This window comes from Bos indicus, chromosome 8 (genome assembly GCF_029378745.1).
Source record: "Bos indicus isolate NIAB-ARS_2022 breed Sahiwal x Tharparkar chromosome 8, NIAB-ARS_B.indTharparkar_mat_pri_1.0, whole genome shotgun sequence".
Lineage (NCBI taxonomy): Eukaryota > Metazoa > Chordata > Mammalia > Artiodactyla > Bovidae > Bos > Bos indicus.
In genome coordinates, this window is record NC_091767.1 from 38749512 (window position 1) to 38776584 (window position 27073).

The following is a 27073-nucleotide window of genomic DNA, read 5'->3' on the forward strand; positions in this document are numbered from 1 at the left end:
GGAGAGCATTCATTTGAACTGTAAGTGATTTGTTCATTTAATTTTCTTCACTTTTTAAATAGTCATCGGTTTTTCTCCTTCAAACCTTTTTAAGGATACATTTGTCAGGGTCAGTGGATTCCTTCAAACTGACTTCTGATTGACAGTCCAGAGAGTTCTCAAGTTTCTGCCTTGCTCTTTATCTAATTTCAAGTTGCCATCAACCATGTAATCTCTAGAGAAATGAGGCAAACTTATTGTCTTTGGTGCAGTTTCAGAGATTTTAATGGGCCCTCTTTACCATGGAAAGCCTCTTTCCTTTGTGTTTTCAAGTTGCCAAGCATTTTTTCCTGTTCTTTTATTTTCCACTCTTTTCCCCCATCTTGGGATAGCAGTTTTAGGCTTTCTTTAAAATAAGTATTTTCAAACCATCCATGATTTCCTTTTGAAGTTGTTCTGTATCCTTCTGAAATGCTTTTAATATGTTCTGGGACAGTCACTTGAGATTAAGGGATTTTGATGCAACTTTTAATTGACCTGGGTCTCCTGCATTGCAGGCAGATTCTTTACCACCTGAGCTACCAGGGAAGCCCTTAAGTGTCCTTAAAATCAAGCCATGGAATGAGAGTTTAGGGGGCTCACTTTTGTTCTTTTGGGAGAAGATCTACAATGTTCTCAAATGACAAGTGGACCTGTCCAGATATTTATAAGTACTACCAAACTCAGTGTTTGTAACTTCAGAGAACTGGTCTCTACTGGAGGTGACTTGAGCACTTCATTGGTTTGTGTAATCAGTCTGGTCTTCTCACTGACTAACTTGAGCTAAAAATCTTTTGGCTAGCTTTTTTTCATCTTTACAGTATCATCTCCTCAGGAAACCCATGGAGACTTGCACCTTATCTCAAAAATGAGAACAGCTTCTGAGGGCTGGTGCAGGGTGAGTGGATGAGGGAAGACCAGAACTGTCTAACTTTGCTCTGCTTACTGCACAAATAGTGATATTATCTGTCCAGTGCATTTGGATAAGTGGAAAACACTGATTGCAGCCAGAGGAGATCACCCATGAGCTCTGACTACTCTAATCTTAACCCAATTCTGCAGGAAGCCTCTGAGATCAAAGCAGCTCCATGCCATTGTGTATTCTCTGCCCATGAGCTGGACAGGCATAATGGTAGGGCACACTGCAGTAGAGGACTCATGCCCACAGCCCAGGGTGAGGCTCATTCTCTTGAATTATAATTGCGTTCAACAGGGTGGAAGCCTAATCCTGGCTGCAGAGGTCACAGAGACCTCTCTCCCCTGGAGGCTTCTGGTTTGTGTTTGGTCAGTTCACATGGGCAGGGACAGAGCCCTGAAGGTCCTCAAAAAGGTATTAAGTAACAGCCTTGGGTTTCAGTATCAAATTTGGCAATGTGTTAACAGTTCATGGATTTTCTTTGGGGCCAATTTACCCCCATTTAATCAAAGCATTCCTAGATGGGGGAACCTTTCTTCCAGTAGTGACTCAGTGACCCAGGCTCCTCCCATGTGACTCTGCTATCTTCAACTCATGGCTCCCAGAGTTGTCAGCTGATCTCCAGTCCAGAGATTCATTTTCAAAAGTGTAGCTGCCTCTGTGAAGGAAGCAGTTTCTTCTTTTGTCTGGCATTTTCTATTCCTTTAAATGGAATTTCACTCTTCTAGCTTCTTTCTGGCAAACTCAGTGAAGCCTTGTCCATCGCCTGGAACACTACCTTGAAAAATGCTGTAAACAGAGCCTTTGTCCATGAGGAAAAGAGAGAACTCTCAGCAAATGATGGTCTGGGGATCTTGAAGGCGTCCAGGGCTCAAGCCATAGGTTCTTTATTATTATTATTATTATTATTCTTTGCCAAGTTGTGCAGGGTGTAGGTAATAGTAGTGGCCAATGAGTGGCAATGAAGTCTCTGCAGAAGATAGAACATCTGTGGGAAGGTGAGGGCAAGGGTGACTTTGGCCCAGAGTAGGGAGTGAGCAGCCAAAGAAGTTTGAGGAGGTCATGTGCACAGTGGGTAGGGGGATGGGGTTGGTGATCACTGAGCTAAGGTTTTCAGAGCCCAGTTGTGATAAAGAGGACATTTGAATAATAGGTTCCATAGGAGTTCTATGTCAGGGGTAGGCAGACCGTTAGAAGCTTGGGCACAGGGTTTGGACACCTGAGCAGGATAAGGAGGGTTCCAGTTAGGGAGCTGGTTGGTGGTAGTCCACAGCAAGATGTCAGGATCTGAGCATCTCCTGAGGGGGCGTGGAATGGCATGGCAGACTGATGGTAAAATGCTTACATACTAAGGTGATTAATGCAGTAAGTTGGTAATTTGAGATTAACAGAAGTCATTTTCCAACTAGCAGGAAAAATGGATTTGAAAACATGAAAAGAGTTTAGAATGAAAAAGGTTACAACTAAACCTTTGTAGTTGATTTAGAATTGGAGTTATCAGTATGAACCCATGATTTTATATATATATATATATATATATATATATATATATAATATATGTAGTGTTGTAAATGTGCTCACTTTTTAATTGTTTGTTGTTGTTGTAAGAGTTCTTTATATAAACTACGTACAAGTCCCTTATCAGTTGTATCATTTGTAGATATTTTCTCCCAGTGCTGTGTGTCTTCTCTTTCTTGATTGTTTTCATCATTTGAAGCACGATGCTTTTCATTTTGATGAGTTCCATTTACCAACATCACTTGTGGCTTTCTGTCATATCTAAGAAACCATTACCAAATCTAACTTTGCAAAAATTTATTCTTCTTTTTCTCCTAAGAAAAATAAGAAGTCTTAACTAAAAAGTAGTCTCAACTCCTATACTTAGCTCTATGAATTTTTTTTAGCTAATATTTATAATGATATGAGATAGGGCTCCAACTTTATTTTTTTGTCAAAAAATTTTTTTTGACATTCCTACTGGGACTTTATTAATAGCAGGAAGATTGTTTATAGCAGGGGTGGAAGTAAGTCTCAGACCCCTACCCCTACCCTCAGTGACACACAATGATAAATAAGCAGTTGTGGTTGGGCACAGGGATACAAGTTCTTCTGTAGAAGTGGAGGACTGAGGCTCAAGACAGATGAGGATAGGAGCTAGCCAAATCCTAGTTAAGTTTTCTTTCTCAGAATATATTTGTTTGAAAAGGGGAGAGAGGGTTTAAGTAGTTAGACTGGACAGAATCGGGAAAGATGGGATGTCTTTTAGCACTTTGAGGAATGATGTGTTTTTTTCAATGTGTGTACTAAATATCTTTACTCAGTGTCCCCCCACCCCATGCAAGCTTGTCTTCAGTGAAAATGATGCAGTTTTGCCACACTGGCATTTCCACTGACACAAGAGGATGGTAGGTGGTTTACTGACTCAGCATTAGATACATAGTCACAGAATGAGAAAGTCATCTCTTTCTCTTACAAGCCTTCTAATTATGTCAGAAGATTTTCTCTGATTCTTGCTAATCTTCCTATTTAATAATGAGGGCAGGTCTCAAGTTGATGGCCTGCTGTGATCATCAGTATCTTTCTAGGTTCCAGTGAAAGTAATTTGCTTTCATTATCTTCTTTTTTATCTTTATTCCCTACTTAGAAAAAGTGATACTGGTTTTCCATTTAGAGTGGTGATATAAGTTAAGCCAAAAAACTTTAAATGAGGTTGATCAGAAGAAAAACATTAGACAGATAATAATATGTAGATGTCACATAAATTGCAATGTTGCTATACAAATAAAGACACCATTCCAGAATTTCTGATCCTTTATGATTTCTTCTGTATGTTCTTTTGAGAGGAATTTGGGAGCCCAAAGGAGCTAAATTGCCTTTGGGACATTGAAACCAAGGTGTCAGCCAAACTAGAGTAGCTTTTATTTGTTTAAGTCCTTACACCACCTTTTGATTTAACAGGAAATCCTTGTCATTAATTATCATAGCATTGAGCATTGAAGTGAAATGTAATTAGAACTGCATGAACTGTATTACTGAAAATACAGTATCTCTGCAGTGTGTTGTTATTGCACCATGGAACTGTAGAACACAAAGAGACATGACTGATTCCTGATCAGATGGATCTGACTGTAATTTGTTCGGTCATTCAGCTCTTGATCTTAAACCTGTAAAGGTATCATTTTGAGTACTCCATAACACAGACTAACCTGCAACTGTTCTGTTAGAGTTCATGTTGGTCAAGAGGCTGCTTCTTCAAAAATCAGAATAGTGGTTAGTTTTTAGCCACATTTTAACTTAAAAAGAAATCCATTGGTCCCAGAACAGCACTTGAATGCTCTCCCTCAGAAAATAACATTGTAGATTTATTATTACTGGCACAGATAGTATCAATCCATTACAATGTTTATTGACAAAGTTTTTCCCATTTTAATGTTTCTTATCATTTCCTCAATCAGTTGCCCTACAAAGAATTTGACACTTAGCTTATTATTATTAGTAGAGCTCATATACATTGTTTCTACAGCATTCTGAAGCATAACATTGCATATCCACATCAATTTTAAGCAAAAGCATGAGGGAAATCATTTCAGCACCTCTCAAGGCCTCGCTGGCTCTCATGGAGAATAAGGTGGTGGTGACTGTTCTGCAGACAGTTTCTCATAAGCGGGTGGAGCATTGGGAATCTGTGAGGATGAGAAAGGAGAGCATGGGCTTAACAACAACACACATGGTTCTCGAAGAGGGATTAAGTCAAAATAGTTAGCATCATGTTTATACTTTCGCTCTGGATTGAAACTTGTTCGCTTAACTGTCCATATCTAATTTCCACCCAGTGAGGTAATTAATGTTAAATTACGCAAGTGTGTATGTTGAAGCATTTGGGCAGTGGTGGGGGGAGGAAAAAGGCTAAGTGGCTTCCCCAAAATCTCCTTGGATTATCTTTATCAGTAGAAGCCCCAAGCCCTAACTTACAAATTTTTCAGTCCTGTTACAGACACTGATCACACAATATCTTTACCACAAGCATAAATCCTGATAGCTGTGTCTAAAGGCTGTTGCTTCTATCAACAGAGCACAAATGTATCAGGCCCTCATTTAATTCCAACAACCTTAGGAATATTTCCATTGCTTTTATGTTACAGGTCAGGCAACTGGGGCACAAGGAGGTTAAATCACTTGATGAATGTCTTACAACTGGCCAGTCATGGAGCTAAGAGTCAAATATAGGAATTTGGCTCTGGAGCCAGTGCTCTCAAAAGCTATAATTACTGCATCTATACCAGGACTGTCCAGTAGAAATAGAGTGTACCACATATGTGGTTTTAAAATTCCTAGTAGCTGCATGTTTAAAAATTAAGAGAAACAAGTAAAATTAATTTCACTAATATATTTTATTTAACCCCACTTTCATGTTGAAGTGAGATATTATCACTTCAACCTGTAGTCAGTATAAAACTCATTAGTGGATTTTTATGTTATTTTCTTTGTACTAAGTTGTTGAAATCTAGTACGTATTCCAGGATGTCTTAATTCAAAGTACTGCGTTTCAGGTTTTCAATAACCGCATGTGACTAGTGGCTACAGTGCAACTGTTGGACAGTGCAACTCTAAACAATTAATAATAGGTACTTTTTCCCTCTGTTAGTTATGTCTATGTTCAGGACCAAAGCAATTATACTAAAAAGCATGAGACAAAAGGACATTGTATCCAGAACCAAGTTCTTCCTTTGGGCCTTACATGTAGATGTTTCTTTATTGACCCAGGAAACTCTGGATATGAGAGGACACAATATAAGAAAACCTCTGTGAATTCCCTTGTTCTTAATCTTACTATTTACTTTTTATTATGGTAAAATATACCATATAAAATTTAACATTTTAACCATTTTTTAGTCAGTAGCATTAAATATATTCACATTGCCCTTGTTTTTTAAATGGCAATATTTTATTCATTAGAGTTAAAAGTAGGCATATACAGAAACACCAGGATGCAAGATCTCAACCTACCACAGGTTCACAATTGTTCTCTTGAAAAGGCAATTTGCTGTCCTGTTGACCAAGCCCCTCATGTGAACATCTTCCTGTTAGGGTACTTTGAGTACCAGCATGAATGTTTTTGTCCTGAAATGTGAATTCATGAAGGTCAATGGGTGAGAAAAAAATAATTGAGTCCATTAAAGAAAAAGAGAAGGAAGCTGACGTTTTAAGAATGAGTTTTAATCTTGGCCCTGCCACTTATCTTCAGTGTATCCTCAGGTAGGCACTTAATCGCTCTGAATTCCAGTGTTTTAATCAGTAATATGAAGATAATGTCACCTACCTCTCAGAACTAGGCTTCCCCAGTGGCTCAGTGGTAAAGAACCCACCTGCCAATGCAGGAGATGTGGAGTCGAGAAGATCCCTTGGAGGAGGAAATGACAACCCACTCCAGTATTCTTCCCTGGAAAAATCCCATGGACAGAGGAGCCTGGCAGGCTACAGTCTATGGGGTCACAAAGAATAGGACATGACTGAGCACAACAAAACACCTAATACAGTGTCTGACATCTATTAGTTAGTCAATGAATATTTTTGAAAGGAAGGAGAAGAAGAGTGAAATACAAAACTGGATCTCAGAGAATGATTACAAGAGCAGTAGATCAGAGCTAGGGAGGCAGGAGGTGGTTTCACAGTGAGGAGAAACATAGGAACAGCTTGATAGCAGGGACACTATTTCTGCCTTCCCCATAATGACACGGAGAAGGCAATGGCAACCCACTCCAGTACTCTTGCCTGGAGAGTCCCATGGACAGAGGTGCCTCGTAGGCTGCAGTCCATGGGGTCGTGGGGAGTCAGACACAACTGAGCAACTTCACTTTCACTTTTCACTTTCATGCATTGGAGAAGGCAATGGCAACCCACTCCAGTACTCTACCCTGGAGAATCCCAGGGATGGCAGAGCCTCTCCACAGTAGTCATTCTCAAACTTTAGAATGCAGCAGTGTCACTTGGGGGACTTGTTAAACACAGATTGCTGGGCTCACACCCAGAATTTCTGACATAGTAGGTATAGGGTAAAGCCCTATAAATTTGCATTTCTGGCAAGTTCCCAAGTAATACTGATACTGCTGGTCCCGGGCTCTCTAGGCAATGCACTTCCTTATTGCCTGTGCCTGGCATGATCCTGCTACGATCTGACCCTTAGAGGAAGGAGGAGGTCAGGTGGGGGCCATAGAAAAGGAGGGAGTATGTGTCCCTTCTAAAGAGACAAACCACTGCATAGCTGCCAAGTTTTGCCAGATCTTTTGATTTTTTTCAAAAAATAAACAAGAAATTAAGATTTTTATATAAAATGTTACTTTCAAATGTTTGCACCTAATTCCGTTTTTTTAAGTTACAGACCCAAACATTATCTGTGAACCAAATCCACCAGTAGGACATGAGCAGCACTCTGGGGTCCTGGCTGAGGGGAACTGGAACAGGAAGGCCATGCCTGTTCAGTGCCTCCTCCACAGTCTTGTCTGTAGACTGTGGTTGATTATTGGCGTTACTGGGTTGAAAGAGAATGGCATCCATATGGGTCTCCCAGGAAGGAGAAGTGTTTGGATCATCAGTTGGATGAGACCAGACATGGTTGGGGCTGGTACCTATAGAGTCTGCCGGCTGTAAAGAAGTTTTCCTAAACTCTACTCTGAAATCATTATTGACACTACCTTTTGGAAGTATATAAGCACAGAGACCCCAATCTTGACGAGAGGATCCAAGGAGGTTCTGCTCCCCTCCACAGCTACCAGTGATATACCTCCAGTAAGGTGCTTAATGGGCTTCCTGCGTAGCTCAGCTGGTAAAGAATCCGCCTGCTATGCAGGAGACCCTGGATCGATCCCTGGGTTGGAAAGTTCCCATGGGGAAGGGATAGGCTACCCACTCCAGTATTCTTGGGCTTCCCTGGTGGCTCAGAGAGTAAAGAATCTGCCTGCAATGCAGGAGACCTGGGTTCCATTCCAGGTTGGGAAGATCCCCTGGAGGAGGGCATGGCAACCCATCCCAGTATTCTTGCCTGGAGAATCCCCATGGACAGAGGAGCCTGGCGGGCTACAGTCTTTGAGGCTGCAAAGACTCAGACATGATTGAGCAACTAAACACAGCATAGCACAGCACAAGGTGTGTTAATGTTAATGCATTCTCCCTTTACCTCGATTATTGGTTTTATTCCTTATTTTTTTAATTCTCACCTACCATAGGTTAGGAGCTTGATTCACTTCCCCAGTTCACTGCCAATTCTGTGTATTTGCATCAAACTTCAGTGTGTGTGTTCAAACAGGGTCCTGGGTCCCACCACCAGAGATGGTCCCAGACTCTACATTTTAGCAAGAACCCTAGGTTATTTGAGTGCAGGGGCCCCTGAGTGTACACTGAGAAACATGACACTGAAAGATGTGAGTGGAAACTGAGCTGTCAGGAGAGCTTTTGAATTTTTCCCCAAGAATAAGAAGTGTTATGTCCTAAACTTAGAAGTGAAAGAATAAAATTCATATATATGAAAGCCAACTTCCAATGCCTTATAAATCATTTTTCTGCAGAAACGCATTTCTGCAAAAAGCAGTCTTTCCTTTCAAAAGATGTTTTTCAGGTCTAAGAGGAATTGTTGGGCAAGGAAGAAATTTTAGGAGGCCTTACTTCCAACCAACCTTTCTACCATTCTGTGGTCAATGAAAGTGGAAAAATAAACATATTTCAAAGCTTAATAAAGGTTGCTTAAAAGTGGTACCTGAAGCTTGCATTAATCGTCATTTATCTTCTTCTGTTATATAATGAAAACAGAATCACCAAAGAGAGACAGGGAGGTAATTATGTAATTAAATACAGTACTTAATGCACTACTTTACATAATTTTACCTACATTTCTTAGACTGCTGGTCCCCAACCTGGCTTTTCAGGAGATACGAAAGCTCAAAACAAGATTTTAATATTAATTTTAAAAATAAATGACTCCATTTTAAAACATTAGAAGGAATCAGAGAATTTAAACACAGTTTTTAAATCTCATAAAAATTCCAGAAACTCTGCAAGAGGACTGGAGGATGGCAGGTTGAACAGCCAGGCAAATGTTCAGTGTCGGAGGCCATGGCTCAGACTATCATTCTTCCATTGAACGCATTTAAGATAAGAGAGTGTTGAAGCAGAATAAGGGGGGAAAGGTTGCTTTTTTGTCTGGGTAGCATCAAGCTAGAAATTATGGACAGTCTTCCTTGCAGTCTAAGGGGCTCTCAAGAGTCTTCTCCAGCACCACAGTTCAAAACCATCAATTCTTCGGTGCTCAGCTTTCTTCACAGTCCAACTCTCACATCCATACATGACCACTGGAAAAACCATAGCCTTGACTAGATGGACCTTTGTTGGCAAAGTAATGTCTCTGCTTTTTAACATGCTGTCTAGGTTGGTCATAACTTTCCTTCCAAGGAGTAAGTGTCTTTTGATTTCATGGCTGCAGTCACCATCTGCAGTGATTTTGGAGCCCCCCAAAATAAAGTCTGACATTGTTTCCACTGTTTCCCCATCTATTTGCCATGAAGTGATGGGACCAGATGCCATGATCTTAGTTTTCTGAATGTTGAGCTTTAAGCCAACTTTTTCACTCTCCAGTCCATCCTAAAGGAGATCAGTCCTGGGTGTTCATTGGAAGGACTGATGGTGAGGCTGAAACTCCAATACTTTGGCCGCCTCATGAGAAGAATTGACTCACTGTAAAGACCCCGATGCTGGGAGGGATTGGGAGCAGGGGGAGACGGGGACGACAGAGTATGAGATGGCTGGATGGCATCACCGACTTGATGGACATGAGTTTGAGTGAACTCCGGGAGTTGGTGATGGACAGGGAGGCCTGGCCTGCTGTGATTCATGGGGTTGCAAAGAGTCGGACGTGACTAAGCAACTGAACTGAAGGAATGGACACGACTAAGCAACTGAACTGAAGGAATGGATACCAACATACTGAGTTTGTAGAGCTTTTATTCCTTGAATGACTAATCATTTTTTTTTAATATGTAAACATAGAATTAATTTTTTTAATTATAGAAGAAAGCATATATTACATAAAAAGTGATATGCATCATGTATGTCATCTGTGTCCAGGTGTATAATACAGCAAATGAGGCTCAGAGAAATGAAAATCTAAGGCCACCAGTAAGTCAACAGCAGAGTGAGACCAAATCCTTATGCCATACAATTGGCTGACTGCCATGTGCCAGGCATTGTGCTAGGCTCTGGAAGTAAAAGGGGAATAAAAATACTCTCTGCATCAGCTCCAAATGGGATGAAGAGAAGGTGTGGAAGAAGCAAAAAGTAACAAATTACAAGGCAATGTCATAACCCTGTTCTAGAGGTACACATGAAGTGTATCAGTTCAGTTCAGTCGCTCAGTCGTGTCCGACTCTTTGCGACCCCATGAATTGCAGCACACCAGGCCTCCCTGTCCATCACCAACTCCCAGAGTTCACTCAGACTCACATCCATCAAGTCAGTGATGCCATCCAGCCATCTCATCCTCTGTTGTCCCCTTCTCCTCCTGCCCCCAATCCCTCCCAGCATCAGGGTCTTTTCCAATGAGTCAACTCTTCACGGAGGTGGCCAAAGTACTGGAGTTTCAGCTTTAGCATCATTCCTTCCAAAGAAATCCCAGGGCTGATCTCCTTCAGAGTGGACTGGTTGGATCTCTTTGCAGTCCAAGGGACTCTCAAGAGTCTTCTCCAACACCACAGTTCAAAAGCATCAATTCTTCGGCACTCAGCTTTCTTCACGGTCCAACTCTCACATCCATACATGACTACTGGAAAAACCATAGCCTTGACTAGACGGACCTTTGTTGGTAAAGTAATGTCTCTGCTTTTGAATATGCTATCTAGGTTGGTCATAACTTTCCTTCCAAGGAGTAAGCGTATAGCAGAGAGCAAAGAGTTCTTTCCCTAACCTCTCAACCCAAGGCTTTGCTATGGTTGGAGTCTTATTCAGACTCAAGAACTTCTCCTTCCCATAAATGCCACCACACTGGAGGGCTGCTGCTTGGTGACTGTGTCTCCCCACGTTCACCCTTTCATGATTTATATCTGGGACACTATGGCAAGATGGCCATTAGGAAAAGGGTCATATGGGACTTCCCAAGCTTTCCAGCAAGGAGAAGAATTTGAAGCTACCATTTTCACTTTCTCCTTCTCCTTCTCAGGAACTGCCAGGCTCTAGACTTCCACCCAGACCAGCCCTCCTCTCCATCACAGAACCACTTTCTCTGAATGAAGTGTTGCTAAATGAGGAAGGGGACTTTCCAACATCTTTTGTAAAGATAAAATTTTTCCCATTATGTATCAACCTCAGAAGCTTTCAGATCTGTAATAAAGAGAGAGGAGAAAGAAAAATTGCAACTCTCCTTCTATCCTGTTGCTCACTGTGGAGAATGCCTTTGGATGCTTAAGTTCCAAACTGCTACCTGTCTTTGAAGCAAGGTTTCTGAAACCTGTAGTCTTCACAGGTTAGTGACTTTGTTGATGTTGCTTGTTTCTGAAGGATCCTGCTACCCCAAGACTGGACATTGTCATTTGTTAACTTCCTGCTTATATGGGTAAAGGAGCAAAAATCCTAATAAAACCACATCGAGCATCAGAGGAGGGAGGAGCCTGTTAAAAACCTGGCGGTGCTTTGTGCTGCTGAGGGGTGGACAGTTTCCTCACTGCACTGATGGCTACATGGGTCCTGGCTATGCTGGACTGCTTGCTAATAGAGTTAGAAGAACTTGGAATTCCCAGGAAACCTGGAAAGAAAGGGGTGAAGAGGTAGGATAAGAAGAATGGGCCACTAAGGGGAGTAACAGAGCCAGTGGGAATCCCCAGAAGGATTGGTAAGACCTGGAGTGTCTCGTGTATTTCTGTTCAACTGTGCAAGAGGACCACGAAGCCTTCCTCCTTGCCCCCCAAACCATCAGCTACATAGCCAGGCCCTCGAGTTTGCTGTGAGTGGAATCAGAAAGATGGACCAAGTTCCTGGTTGGGATTCATGCCTGAGCAGAGGCAAAGGAAGAGTTATAAGACGTGAAGTGTAGAGAAAGATGCATCAGAACCATGAATCAGTGCTGGAGGTGATCGTGAGACTGTCACTACACTCCCCAGAATTTCAGAGAAAGAAGGAGAAGAGAGGTCCTGGAACTGGAGAGACTCAGCAGTGGGAACACTTTACTGACCTTCAAGCTTCGGTATCCACTTCGTCGTCTGCAGTACCAGCAGCTGAGAAGTAGTAGAATTCCCAGAATCACTATCAGGATGCCAATCCCTGCAGCCCTGGCCCGAGAGACAGACAAGTCCACCTTGGTATGGAAACCTTGCTCCAGATTATGATGAAACCTGCGTCAGTCTTCTCTCTTCACAGGGGCTTTGTGATCAGAGCAGTATCTCCCAGTCCCCAAGGAGTATTCCACCCCACCCCACACCAGGCACCCGTGGGCATCCAGCATGCATATACAGAGACAGAACCATCTCTAGGAGCCTCTCAGGTGTGTGTCCACGCAGCAGTGCTAAGTGCCATGGGCCCTAGCACCCAGGCTCCAAGTGCAACAGGTGCAGTGGCAGCTGACCCTTCTGTGGACTGAGTTATCTTTCCATCAGGGCTAGTTTAAAACATTTTCCCCAACTGTCAGTCCACAAAAAAGAAACAGAAATTAACTTTGACTTAATGTCTGCTGTAAGCTGGGTACCATGATAACCATTCTGTATTCATTAGATTATTTAATTCTCACAACAACCCTGCCAAGCACTATGGCGAGCACCCTGCTATTGGCTCTGTCACAACAATCCTCAGGGGTAGGTATGACATTCATTTCACATCTGACATCCCCAAGACTTCAGGCTGGTAATATGCCCAAGGTTGCACAACCAGAGAGAGACAGAACCAGCATTCATAGCGACTGGCCTGAGGTACCCAGCCAGTGCCCTTTTGACCGCATCACCCCTTCCTGAAATGGAGCTGTTACAAGGGCATTCAGTGGGTTCTCGTGACTGAAGGCAGATGATTCCATTCCCAGCATGCCTGTGCTCTCATTCTACCTCCTAGGTCTGTGGTCACCCCCTCGGGCATCTCGACACACACAGAGCTCTGTTTGAACTCCTCACACCACAGTCACATTGCGCTCACACACAGGAAGTGAGAGCCAAAAATGCTGGGGTGTGCCAGACACACCATAAGAACCCATTGCCCAGCAGGGCAGGGCTCCTCAGATGTCACCCAAATACCTCCTGCAAGGGAGTTGCCTGAGATGCGTGTTAAAGTACAGATCCGGGGCCCCTGACCTCAAGACCTACTGAGTCAGCCTCTTGGGCAGCAGTGCCCAGGAAGCTGCATTTTCACGAGCTCCATAGGTGGCTTGTGCCACCTCAACTGAGAACTTCTCAACTGTGGTTTCACAGAGGTAGAGTCTGTTGAGTCATCATGTAAATCCTGAAAAGTATACTACCTAATACCACGTGCAGTTGCACCCCTCAAGAGTATTTTTTTGCTGTTGGGACTTTTTCCCAGAAGATGTCACCACCACATCCCATTTGACCATGCGGGGATATTAGAGAATCCCACTAGGGTCTTCTGAAGAAATACTCCAGCCTGAATTCCTCTTCAGTGCCTTTGACAGGTTCTCCATCTCTCTTGCCCCTGCTAGTTCACTCCAGTAAAGCAATTCAACAGTTCTCTCCCAAGACAGCAGGTTTGCAGGAGGTTCTGAGCAGATCACTTAAGAGACGGTCCAAACGATGCGGGGAGCGAGCTCCACCCCTGGCAAAGGTCGTGAGGAAGGAGGCTCGGCATACGCAAAGGCGGGATCAAGCCTCAGGAGTCTCCCTGGAAATTCTCGAGCATCTACCCCCAAAACCAGAGTCTGCCTACTTTCTGCTTTGTGCTTTCACCTACACCTCTGACTTTACGGGGGGCTGTCCCCCACTACCTCTCTCTGAAAAAAGAGTTAGCTTACAGCTCCAGTTAATAATTCCTGGGTGTGACAGTGTTTCAACCTACAAACTCCTTTGGAAGTCCTCTAGCCTGCCTGAATAGGTTTTTCCGGCCACATGTGATTGCTCAGAGCCTCCCAACTGTGAGGGGCATGAGATGTTCTAAACTGTCTAAATACAGATTCCTTTGAGCAGTTAAAAGGTTGATTAGAAATTGTATTGGTGAAGGGATTTTCACTTGTCAGGCCAATGTTTGCTGCTAAGTTTCCATATCCCTTACCTGCTGTGTCCCTGGCAGTGTATTGATTAATATAATTGGTGTAAGTAGTAGCTTTAATGTTTGTAACCTGGAGCCCTTGAGTTAATTCTTTTTCTTGTTATAGCCCACCACACCTTTGCTCTGTAGGAATGCAACTTTATCTAATGCTTTTTGGAGGCTGGCGCCTGACTTTAGAATAATCACCTTTAGAGAAAAATAAGTTTCTTAAAATGTTAACAGGCCTCCGGGCCAGAAGATGATGCAAATCACCTAAACTTTTGCATATGATAAGTTTTCAGGAAGAAAGCCTGGCTTACTGCATGACTCTACCCCTTCCCCCATTATCCTCTATGCATAACTTAAGGTATAAAAACTACTTTGGAAAATAAAGTGTGGGCCTTGTTCACCGAAACTTGGTCTCACCATGTCGTTCTTTCTCTTACCTTCCGGCTGAATTATTCAGCCTCTTTTCTCCACTGAATTTCCTCACTGAGCTATCCTTATTTCAGCCTCTTTTCTCCACTGAATTTCCTCACTGAGCTATCCTTATTCTATTACTCCTTATATCCTTAATTAAAGTTTAAATAAGCAGTTGTTTCCTGATCCTCGCCAATGCCGTCCCCGCTTCGAATTCCCTGGATCCACCGGGGCTGGACCCCGGCAATTCCTCATTTGTCCTATTGGAGTCTCCACTCAGAGAGGGGCCCCTCCACCACCACCACCCCTTGCTCACTCTCATCCTTGCAGAGTATGTCCTGTGGCTTATGTCCCCATCACAGCACTTATACCTGATGAAATTACTCCCATGCCTAACTGTCCCAGTAGGTTGTAAGATTTTTTTCAAAGGAGAGAATAGCATCTTGAGCTGGTGTATATTGCTTAGCACTTAGAAATGTTTAATCATGCAAATACTTATTTTAAAATAATTCATAATACAAAACACCTTTCTTTAGGGTAAAGCATTGATGCAAAGGTTATGACCACCCTCTTCACCTTGGACTCAGTCAACAGGTGGAGGGATGCACCTGCCCTTCAACCTCACTGTCCTTTGGCAACTTGCCTCTGTTCTATCTGCAAACCACCTCTGGGAGCCCAAGTGGAGTAGATAGGCAAGGCTTGAGGACAGAGGCATCATGCTCTCGGACAGAGGTTTTTTAGCCTGGGAACCCACAGCGAAGGCCTCATAGCCAAGAATGCAAACAAAAATGGCAAGATCCGGGTTTTTGCCTTCCCTCCCTCTTTGCCTCTTTGGTCTCAGAGAAACCTGAGACCTTTTGTAGGACCTCAGGGTCTCCTTCCCTCATTGCCAGGTTTATTTCTGGAGAAATAAACACTAGAGAGATTTACGGACAGACGTGCTGGTGGAAGCCAGAGGCTGTGTCAGCAAACAGCAAACTGTAACCCCGCTGGGTCTGGATTTGAACTTACTCTTCAGCCGTGACATAAGAGTGGCTGTGCCCTTTCCTGGGGGAACCATAGAAGAAGTGAGCCTCTTCTCTTGGCATCTTGTAGGGTCAGGCCACGGGACACCTAGCAGCAGGGGCACAGAGGTGTCATTTCATGCATCCAGAGTATTCTTACCATCTCAAAAACACCCACAAAGACATTCTCGCTAGGTGACCAAAATTGACATCCAAACCCTCTGTTTTCTGTCTCTGCAAGGACTCGTACTTGTTTCTTTCCCAGATATCAAGTGGGAATTGCTCAGGTTTTTAACCCCTTTCTACCAACTGAAATTTAAGTTCAAAGAAGAAACTATAAACAAAAGGAAAAAACTTTCAAACTGAGTTGTGATTTGAGAGTTAATATGACTCTATACCATAAACTTGTAGAGAAACAAACAAGCATTTTAATTCATTGCTTACTTTCCCTGGCTCAAGACAGATTAATAAGAGGAGTTATTTCTCTCCAGAGGTATTATTTTATATCAATCCTTGGACAAATAAAAGGCTCTGATGATATAATGGGCATGTGCCTTAGCACAGCATCCTTCAAGCCCATTTTCCAACAAAGGAAACTGTCCCCCAAATATGAAATTTTAAACTATGATACAAACAAATAAAAAGCTCGTGAACTTCAGTGGTCATTATTAGAGTGTGCTTATTAAAAACCAACAATGATTTCTCTTCTCTCCTTGCTATTGTGTGTTTTTCATCCCTTTTACTGTTCTCGTGAATTGCATAGGTCTGATCCCCATGGAGTTATATTAATGAGCCCGTTTAAAACAGCTGAAGAGAAGTGGGAAAGGGGAGTGTAGAGTTCACCCCATGAACTCTTTCCTTGGGGAATTTCATGTGCCATTTGCACTTCCCAGTTGTAAAGAAGAAGTCACACTTGACCTTACTGATCATCTCAGGTGAATAATGTGGGGATGAACTCTGTTCAAAATGACAGACACACAACGAATTCTGCATTCAGTTGTTTTCTGTAAATCTATACCTCCAGTTTCAAGCCTTGGCAAACAGTGGCAGGACAGCAAATGTACTTCATCCTACCTGAGCCAAGAAAAGTGGTTCTTCAGAAGACTAGACACAGCTGTTCACGAGCCAGTTACAGCCTACGAATAACTGCTTTTCCTGGTTCTCTGCTTTGCTTCCGGGCAGTCTAGAGGTAGGACCTAGGAGGAGACTTTGTGAACCCTCAAAAGTCGGAGAATTGTGAATATTGAGGAGAATTCTGCCGACATCCAGGTATCAGGGAGGCTGGAGGAGTCCACTGGAATCTCCCAAACCCTGTTCTGTTCTGAAAGAGTGGGTGAAAAGGCATTGCTCTTACCTGCCTGCCTGGGACCAACTCCGTCTGCTGGCTGCCGTTTGTGTGAAGATTGCTTCTCTGGCTCTTAACCTTTTTAATTTTCTTTCCCCCCTGGTCTCGAGTCCCATGTTAATCACGAGTTTGGATTTCTGATGGGGTCATTTGTGATTGCTTAATTAGCGTGAAAGAAACCAACTTCATTCCTCTCCTCAAAAAGTCATGGCTCACTGTGACCTCTTTTTTCCCTTAATCCCAGGTTTCATCTTAGGGGAGTCATTAGTTTTAATGCTGATCCCTCATCTGTAGGATTGCCAGATAAAATATAGGCTTTCCAGTTACATTTGAATTTCAGACAAGCAATGAATAGATTTTAGTATAACTGTGTCCCGTGACATTTTTAGTGCAAAAAATTATTTGCCATTTACTTGAAATTCAGTCGTAACAGGGCACCCTCTACCCACCCTCATCTTCACCTCAAAGTGTGGGTGAGCCTTTGGTCTCAGGCGTGAGGGTCATCTAGGAGCATGACCTCCTGATCAAGAAGAGGAATTAGAGGATCCCTGAAACTTCCTGAGCTAAGCTCCCAGTTTTTTTGTGACACCCTCAGAGATGACTGTCCCCTGGGAAGAATGGGTTTCTTGCATTGGCAAGGAGCAGAGAAAACTTCCTCTTTGAAGGTGGATATGACCTACCTAGAATTTAATTGAAACCAGGGCTAATTCAACCTACATAGCCTGCTCTGAGAGTCAAATGTGTACAGCCGAGAACTATTTCAGTGGGACAGAATTATCATTGCTCACAAGCTGTCTGTTACCATTGTAAACAAGCAAAAACTAAACAAAACACCCACCAGAATTAAGGAATGTGAAAGTTCTCATTGGCCAAGGACTTAGATTAAATGACCACTAAGGTTCCCCTTTACGGCTTCCCTGGTAGTTCAGACGGTAAAGAATTTGCCTGCAATGCAGGGGACCTGGGTTCCATCTCTGGGTTGGGAAGATCTCTTGGAGAATGGAATGGCAACCCACTCTAGTATTCTTGCCTGGAGAATTTCCATGGACAGAAGAGCCTGATGGGCTTCAGTCCATGGGGTTGCAAAGAGTTGGACATGACTGATCGACTAACATGACTACAACACGAGGTCCCCTTCCCCAGCTTGCAGATCTTATGGTTCTTTCCAGTTCCCATTGGACTGTCTTGTGTGAGGGCATTATCAGCACTGGATAATCATCAGTGGAAATGGCATGGGAGAAATGAAACAGCATGAGTGAGGTTGGTCTTCATTAGGTGAGATCCTTGTTCTCTCCTTTCTGAAAAGGAGAGAATATGCAAACAGATCTGAGTGACAAGAAGGAGTCAGCCATTCACAGATGGATGGAGAGTGTTTCATAGAGAAGAATCAGTGCAAAGGCCCCATATCAGAGAAAGAATCAGACTTGGTCTGGACTCCCAGAACTGAGGCTGATTTAGGAGATTTCATAAGAAAATCAGGAAGGATACAAGCCTTTGGTGTCAAGGGATTTGAGGAGAGCAACTTTAACCTGAGGCTCAGGTTTATGCCCAATAACTCCCAGGAAGGCCTAGTGGTGGGTGCTAGTCTAGAAAGAAGGATACAGTTCTTTTATTTACTTTATTTTTAAAAAATTTTAATGTATACTTTATTTTTTAGAACAGCTTTAGATTTACAGAAGAATATGAAGATAATACATAGATATCCCATACCCAGTTCCCCTATTATTAATATCTTAAATTAGTTACAATAATGAACCAGTAACTAAAGCCATATCTCACTCAGATACCCTTAGTTTTTTACCTATGCCATTTTTCTGTTCTAGAATCCTACAAGACATGTTAACTAAAGGATGCAGTTCTGAGCCTAGAGACTGAAATGTGCTAAGTTGGACTCAACTAACGTGGCCCCCTGGATGATGAGCAGCCAGACCAGAAAAGAGGAAGGTACTAACCTGTATCTCTGGGCAAAGGGAAGCTCCTGGGTCTTGCTCAAGTCCCTCAGTGATGTGAGCTAATCCAGGGGCCCTGAGTGTGCCCGGGCACCGTTCCAGGGTGGAAAATGCAAGGCAGCTGGCATTGTCCGCTCCCCCAGAAGAGGCTCTGGGACCAGGCCCAGCTCACTGTGGATACTGTGACCTGTCTTGGCACTTCCCTTCCAGCTACTCTGCTTTTTGGAGCTCAGCAAGGGAGCCCTGATCAGATCTTACAGGGGCATATCTTTAGGTCTTTGAGTGGTTTTGCAGCCTCTGGAGTACCCAGTCCTGTTAGAGTGAAGCACCCAGGAAGAGCTAGGGTGGCTTCTTTAAATAAGTCACCAGGGACCCTCAGCCTCAAAATCCTACACATCCCATTTCCTGAAAGTGCCCCCAGCAGTTCCCTTTGCCTCAGGCTCCTAGTCACTGTCCTTGGACTGGCCTAGGCCCCAGGATCTGCCCCAGAGCCAGTCCAGCCCAGCCCAGGCTCCACCTGCCCTCACCCTACCCCTACCCCCACCCCCACTAGTGATTTCTCTTCTTCCCTGGTGTAACATCTACCCACCACCATCACCACCACCACAACCAACAGGCTCACAGTTGGGGCTCTAAAGTCCAAACTGCCTGCACTTCCTCTCTTCGGTCTGTGTGACCTTGGATAAATCATAAATCTCTTAGAACGTCATTGCATGCATCTAAAAAAAGAGAGTTATTAATAGTATCTACTCCCTAGATTGGTTGTAAAAGTTAAAGGAGATAGGCTTACCACCTGGCTGGCACAGACTGAGTTTAACGACTGTGTAAGCTGTTACTACAAGGTTGCCATACCCACCACCCCTTTGGCCCAGTTCAGACCTGCCTTGAGTGTGGGCCTGACACTGCACTTCCTGTGCCCCAGACTCAGGATTAGAGTTTAGCACCTGGCCGGCCACTGACCTGTTCTCTGCTGCCACCTGGTGGGCCTTGGTCCCCTTGCACAGCAGGCCCCCACATGATGAAGCAGTTGGGAGACCGATTGCAGAGACGCTTCTTTGATCTTTTCAAAACCCTCTCATTCACAGTGCTCAGGAACCAGAGTCCTCTTCACTTTTCCTTCTTGGGGATTAGAACTTTCTTCAGTGCCCCACAAGACTGTGAGCTCTTGCTCTCTTACCACAGAAATGCTAGAATATTATGAAAGGCATTGTTGTAAATGGGAGTTGTTTGTGCTGCCCTTTTGTAGGAGAAGCTAAACAAACAGAACTTGCTTATCAGAAAGTGGAGAAGACAGGTAGACATCTCTGCGGTTATTGAAGCAGGCCACAGACAGTACTCTCTCCCTACCCCCGGTGGAGTCCTGGGACCCAGTCAGAATGGCCTTGAATCCCAGCTCCCATTATTACCTGTGTGACCTTCAGCAAGTTTCTTAAGCTCTCTGAGCTTCAGCAACCCCATCTACAAGATGGGAATTAATAATTATTACAGAATTGCTGTGAGATTTAAATGAGATAAAATACATAAAATCATCCAGTGCAATGCCTGGCAAATTATGAAAACTTGAGAAAGGCTGATGCCTCCAGGAATCTCCTGTGGATGTGCAAATAGCCTTAAGAGGGTGGGATAGCAGCATAAGCCTGTGAACTAATAATGCTCAGCTGTGGTCTGATAATTGCTCAGTGCTAATCAGTGAACAAGTTATACTGCCTGTGGTATAAAGGGCCATTGGTCGGAAGGGTGGAAGTGGTGGTGATGAGGTCCAGATGGGAGCAGAACGAAGGTGTATCTACACGGGGGCGCCTAACAGGACACCCACCCTGGCCCTTCTCCCTTGGGCACTCTAGAGCAAGAGTCAGCTTCTGCGGGTCTCAGGCTGGACTCTCACGAGGCTCCGTCAGTTCCTCAATCCAACAGGTAAGTTGTTCTGGGGAGAACTAGCGTCAGTCTGGAGGCTTGCACAGAAGCTGGTTGTGTGTGAGAACAAAGGCCCAGTTCCTGAGTCTGTTCAGGTGCAGAGAAAAGAGCATTAATAGATCAGAAATGGGATTTAATAATCCCATGGCCACTTGTGACCAGTCAGTATCAAGAGGGATGGGCTTGCAGGACTGATTGGAATGATCTTTGGGGTGGAATGCTATGTTTACCACCATGTCAGATAATATTGGAGCCACCCCAGATTCCTGCCCAGGAAATAGCAGGGGTATGGGTTATTCTTGGGGACAGGAGGCACATGAGAAGTTTGTTAAAGGAAGGTGAGTTTCCTCTGAGTCTGGAAAGGTGAGCAGGGGGTCACCAGATGTGAGATGGGGAGGGCGTTCTCAGTGCAGAGGATAAGTAAACGTTTTGCAAGTCACGACTTGGGAGCCAGGTTGGGAAGGTGACATCCACATGGAGGGAGGGCACACAGGTGTGGGACGGCCTGGCGGGTTTGGGGGACTGCTCGAAGTTCTGTACGGTTGGAGTTCAAAGTACAGAAAAGGAATGTAGTCCTGAGGTTCTGAAGCTCAAAGCGTGTGAACGCCATGCCGAAGCTTTTGACCCTCGTTTGCTGGTTACATTGAGTCATAGAAAGGTTGTAAGCAGGGGAAAAAACACTGAGGCTGACCAGGCTCAGGGTCAGTCTGTTTTCCAGTGTCATGGTATTTAATCTACCTCCTAGGTGACTGCGAGGATTACATGTGCTGTCGTTGTGTGTAGAAACATTTTGTGAACCGTAAATCATATTGACGTGAAACCTAGAAGCAGCAGTCTGCCCTTAAATGTTGGGGCAATGTATTGGTGACATGGAGAGATGAATAGGAGAAAGCCTGGGTTTTGGTTTTGGATTCTGGTTCTGAGTCAAATGCTGGCTCCGGCATGGACTGAGTGTGGTCCTCAGGTATGCAAGGTTCTTGGCACTAGGCTGCTCATCTACCGAATACGAACAGAGTGTCTGTCTCTCTGAGGGGGCTGTCAGGCTCGTGTGCCTGGTGTGCAGTGAACTCTTGCATTAGTCAGGGTTCTTTGCTTGCTGGCAACACAAACTTGACTCTGGCTACTTAAGGATATAAGAAAATTAATGGAAGGTTATAGAAGTGACCCACATAATTTAAAAAAACAAACAAACAAAAACTAAGCATACCAGATCTTAAGAAGGAATAGAGCTGAGTTCTACCTGGACACAGGTGGTAGGAATTAATTAATAGATGACCCTTCAGGTTATTTTTATCAGGAAGAAATCAGCTCTGACTAGTTCCTCCTTGTTTAAATATGAGATTTAAATTGATTGGAGGATCTTGCTTGGGGTCTCAAATCAAAAAGCAAGAGAGTTCCAGAAAAACATCTATTTCTGCTTTATTGACTATGCCAAAACCTTTGACTGTGTGGATCACAATAAACTGTGGAAAATTCTTCAAGAGATGGGAATACAAGACCGCCTGATCTGCCTCTTGAGAAATTTGTATGCAGGTCAGGAAGCAACACTTAGAACTGGACATGGAACAACAGACTGGTTCCAAATAGGAAAAGGAGTTCATCAAGGCTGTATATTGTCAACCTGTTTATTTAACTTCTATGCAGAGTACATCATGAGAAACGCTGGACTGGAAGAAACACAAGCTGGAATCAAGATTGCCGGGAGAAATATCAATAACCTCAGATATGCAGATGACAGCACTCTTATGGCAGAAAGTGAAGAGGAACTCAAAAGCCTCTTGATGAAGGTGAAAATGGAGAGTGAAAAAGTTGACTTAAAGCTCAACATTCAGAAAACGAAGATCATGGCATCCGGTCCCATCACTTCACGGCAAATAGATGGGGAAACAGTGGAAACAGTGTCAGACTTTATTTTGGGGGGCTCCAAAATCACTACGTATGGTGACTGCAGCCATGAAATTAAAAGACGCTTACTCCTTGGAAGGAAAGTTATGACCAACCTAGATAGTATATTGAAAAGCAGAGACATTACTTTGCCAACAAAGGTCCGTCTAGTCAAGGCTATGGTTTTTCCTGTGGTCATGTATGGATGTGAGAGTTGGACTGTGAAGAAGGCTGAGTGCCGAAGAATTGATGCTTTTGAACTGTGGTGTTGGAGAAGACTCTTGAGAGTCCCTTGGACTGCAAGGAGATCCAACCAGGACATTCTGAAGGAGATCAGCCCTGGGATTTCTTTGGAAGGAATGATGCTAAAGCTGAAACTCCAGTACTTTGGCCACCTCATGCAAAGAGTTGACTCATTGGAAAAGACTCTGATGCTGGGAGGGACTGGGGGCAAGAGGAGAAGGGGACGATAGAGGATGAGATGGCTGGATGGCATCAGTGACTCGATGGACATGAGTCTGAGTGAACTCCGGGAGTTGGTGATGGACAGGGAGGCCTGGCGTGCTGCAATTCATGGGGTCGCAAAGAGTTGGACACGACTGAGCGACTGATCCGATCTGATATGATCAAATCCTTGTTCAGGCATGGACTAATGGTAGGGGCAGGGATGCTTAATACCCCATCAAGGCTGATAAATTAGAGAAGGAGAAATTTTCAGAGGTCATCTGGTTTTTTGTTACCAATATAAGAAGGAAGGGATGCAGGAAAGACAGAGACCTTGACAACATTTGGCAAATGATGGCTGTCACAAGGCTCCCCAAGTGAGGATTTATCTCTGAGAAGTCTCCCTAGATTTTCTGTTTCCTAATTGGCACTGTGAGAGGAAATCCTGTGAGCAGAGACTGTGGAAGGCTGCCAGATGTTCCCTGTTTGTACTCCCTTCCTACTGCTTACTCTGTGGTGTTGACACGTCTGTTCATCTGATGTGTCCATGGATTCCTGAGCCCCCTGAGGGTAGGAATCATGTATCTCCATATCTCTAGTGCCTGCTACAGAGCCTGGCCCATGATGGAACCTCAGTGAACTGAACTCTTGCCCCATCTCATCCCCAGTGAAGTTTTTAGGAGGTACGGTCGTCAGAGGAAAATGGGATAATATTTCAACATTAAGGACAACACAGCTGTCTGCTTCAGCATATTTTTATCTTTTAAATTTTGAAAGAAATCCTCCTTTCCCTGCACAACTACCATCTCCTAGAGCCTGGTATCTCTCTTGGCAGGCATTGCCCTGAAGAGTTGGTGGAGGTTTAGTGATGGGAAAGGGTCTTAATCACTGTTCACAGCTCTTCAGCAGTACCTGCCACATACAGAGGAGTGCTCAGAGGAGAAAAGGGCTCTAGAATGTAGCCTTGAGGGTCCCTGGGTGCTGGCACATTGAGGAAGGATAGCCATGATCTCCAAGCCTCCCTCTTCCCTTTTAGTATCAAAGAGCTAAAAGGGTTAAGAAAGTTTTTGCAAATAATAAACATTTGAAGTATTAGCTGCCACCTTCCTCTGTCTCTGGAAGCACTTTTTCCAGATTTCCTTCCATAGCCACAAAATCTACAATCCCACGAGAAATTCTGGCTTCTAAGGGCTGACATTTTGATGTTCCCATAGTTTTTTGTTTTAAGATATATTTATTATTCATGACTGTTCTGATTCTTCATTGCTGTGCATAGGCTTTCTCTAGTTGCAGCAAATGGGGGCTGCTCTTCACTGCAGTGTGTGGGCTTCTCATTGGTGTCTTCTCTTGTTGCAGAGCATGGGCACTGGGCTCAAAGGCTCAGGAGTTGTGGTTCCCCGGCTCGAGCACAGGCTCAATGTTTGTGGTGCACGGGCTTAGCTGTCTCAAGGCATGTGGGATCAGAACCCACGTCTCCTGCATTGCTAAGTGGATTCTTAACCACTGGACCCACCAGGGAAGCCCCATAGTTTTTATATTTTGAGAGAGTGACCATTTATAATGAACTTTTGGCTGTGTTTCAGTAAGTGAAGGTCATTTGGCTCACCCATAAGACGTGCTCCGTTCTGCCTTCCTGCTGGTCTCCCAGAATGCCTGGAAATAACTCCAGACCTTAGACAGATAAAAACACGAACTGTCTCTGTGTAAAAGGAGTATTTTCTGTGTGTGAAGCAGAAAAGAATAAACTCAGTGGGGAGTTAAGCAATTTCATTTCATCCATCGGGGTTGAGATCCTGGGACTTCAAGAACAATGTTGGGATAATAGGGAAGAGGTGGAACTTGAAATTGCTGAAGGTCAGAGTTGTGCTTTATACCTTCTTTCTAACAGTTTCTGTGGAGATGATGGGTGGATATGCTGTCTATCTCAGATTTTTTAATTGTTAAAGAATTCAATGCTGATTTTCTTTTACAAAGAAGTTTCTACATAGCATTTTAATTTTAATTGTTATGTTAAAAATAATCTGGTTAACTTGAGTTATCATCTGAAGGGGAGGTCCCAGCTCTGGGCTTTTTTTTTTTTAGCATACTCATGGATTGGATAAATCCATCATTTCTAACATTCTGCTGGTATTCAAGCCAAAACCTCAATAGACCGACCTTGTGACTCAAATCATCCAGTTGCCTTATCTCTGCATCACCTTCCTATGTGTTATACCTAAGCTTATTTGTCTGGACCAGCGCAGGGTCCATTTGTCAGTTAGTTTAGGGGAGCTTCAGGGGCCCAAGTTAGGCACTCTTTTAAAGAGGCAGTGCTTGCTAAGTTGGTTCAGTCATGTCTGACTCTTTGCGACCCTATGGACTGCAGCCCTCCAGGCTCCTCTGTTCATGGGATTCTCCAGGCAAGAATACTGGAGTGGGTTGCCATGCCCTCCTCCAGGGGATCTTCCCAGCCCAGGAATCAAACTATCATCTTCTGCATTGGCAGGCGTGTTCGTTACCACTAGCGCCACCTGAGAATCCCCAAAAGAGGCAGTAGTGGCCCCCCAAGACCAATGTGGGACCAGTGTCAGGTGCTGCTGGCTTTCAAGATTAGGGTTGAATTTGACCAAGAGAATACAGATTTCATATTGCCAATTAGTGTGCATACAGGTTTAGGCAGCTCTTTGGGGACCAAAAGAAGATAGCTCATCCAGGGTTTTAAGGAGACTGCCTGAGAGCATTAGGCTGTGGTGGGATCAGGGGCTTGCACCCCAGAAACCGGGTTTCTTGCTGTTTCTTTGTATTTTTCTAGAGGTATTTAGTAAAATTTTTGTAATATTTCAGCCAGTATCAGCTCTACCAGGAGAAACCAAAGAATTTTAATGAAGTATCAGAATAGCCCTTGCAATCAGTAGGATAACAACACATAGTAAAGTCAGAGGACCCCAGGGGGAAGGAAAAGTCCCAGAGGAGAGGCTGGCACTCAGGGCCCAAGCAGCTCTCTCTGCCCAGAGTTTCCTTCCAAGTCTAAATTCATGAGTTCAGGTTTTTCCAGTGTATCTTATTGGCCTGAAAGATTGGAAAACACTGGTCTAAACAAACTTAAACAGATTGATTTTGTTTAACTATAACTCTCTGGACATCCTTAGTTTTCTTATGCACATTATGAGTCTTCAGGAAAAGCCATTGTCCAGTGGAGTTTCTCAAGGCATCTTGTCACAAAGTTGGATCTCCATGGTGCTCCAAGAACACCTCTGGGCTGTGTCACCACGAAGGGTCATTATCAGTCCAACTTCTCATGTGATTGGCCTTTCCCTTCAGGTAGTTAACAAAGAGCCTAAATGAGTCCCTTTCCATGAAGAGTTCAGCCCATACATGTATATTAAATGTATTTTTACTGTGTGTCAGAAACTGAGTGAAGTGATTAATGTAGGTTGTCTCATTTTCTCCTTGAAGCCCCACAGCACGGCTATCAGGTGGGTGTTATTATTACTTCCACTTAACAGAGGAGACTGAGGCCTGTGGAGGTTGGGTAATTAGAGGTCACTAGATAGTAATTGGCAGAGTGGAGATGGCCGAACTCCCATACTTAAATATGGGGCTTCCCTCAGAGGAAAACTGCCCAGTAATTAAACAGAGTCCACCGTAGGAAACGTTAAGACTGATTACCCTTCCCCAGAGTCATTTATTTAGAACATGTGTCCAGGAACTGTCTATGTGGATTATTCTTTGACTTTCTCAAGGGCAGAGACTTTTGCATTATCAGTTGCTGGCACAAAGCAAGGGCTCACAGATATTTCTTTCTTTCTTTTTTTAATTGATGTGTAGTTGGTATACCACAGCTATTTCTTGGGTGAGTGAATGAAATAATGAAGAGATGACTTTACAACAGATTTTGATCTGTTATTTCCTAATTGAAAATTGCCCAAATTCTTTCATCTAATCAATAAATATTTGTTGAGCACCTATGCTAGGCCAAGGACTC

The 27073-nt window shown here is 43.7% G+C and overlaps 1 protein-coding gene across 1 annotated transcript; it reads right to left on the reverse strand.

Annotated features, from left to right (window-relative positions):
* Positions 1–4323: 4323 nt before the first annotated feature.
* MLANA (melan-A) lies at positions 4324–15695 on the reverse strand. Its single transcript, XM_019965979.2, has 4 exons — positions 15581–15695; positions 12144–12240; positions 5942–6055; positions 4324–4617 (listed from the first exon to the last, which is right to left on the reverse strand). The coding sequence occupies exons 1-4, from the start codon at positions 15655–15657 to the stop codon at positions 4549–4551; spliced, it is 357 nt and encodes a 118-aa protein (XP_019821538.1). The 5' UTR covers positions 15658–15695; the 3' UTR covers positions 4324–4548.
* Between the last annotated feature and the right edge of the window lie 11378 nt (positions 15696–27073).

What these genes read in the sequence shown, in the direction of transcription:
- MLANA (XM_019965979.2), bottom strand. Translation starts at nt 15,657, where the DNA reads ATGCCAAGAGAAGAGGCTCACTTCTTCTATGGTTCCCCCAGGAAAGGG. An exon ending in TCTTATGTCACGGCTGAAGA is followed by an intron (nt 12,241 to 15,580) that starts GTAAGTTCAAAT and finishes CTCTCGGGCCAG; the next exon opens with GGCTGCAGGGATTGGCATCC. An exon ending in GTGGATACCGAAGCTTGAAG is followed by an intron (nt 6,056 to 12,143) that starts GTCAGTAAAGTG and finishes TTCACATTTCAG; the next exon opens with GACAAAAACATTCATGCTGG.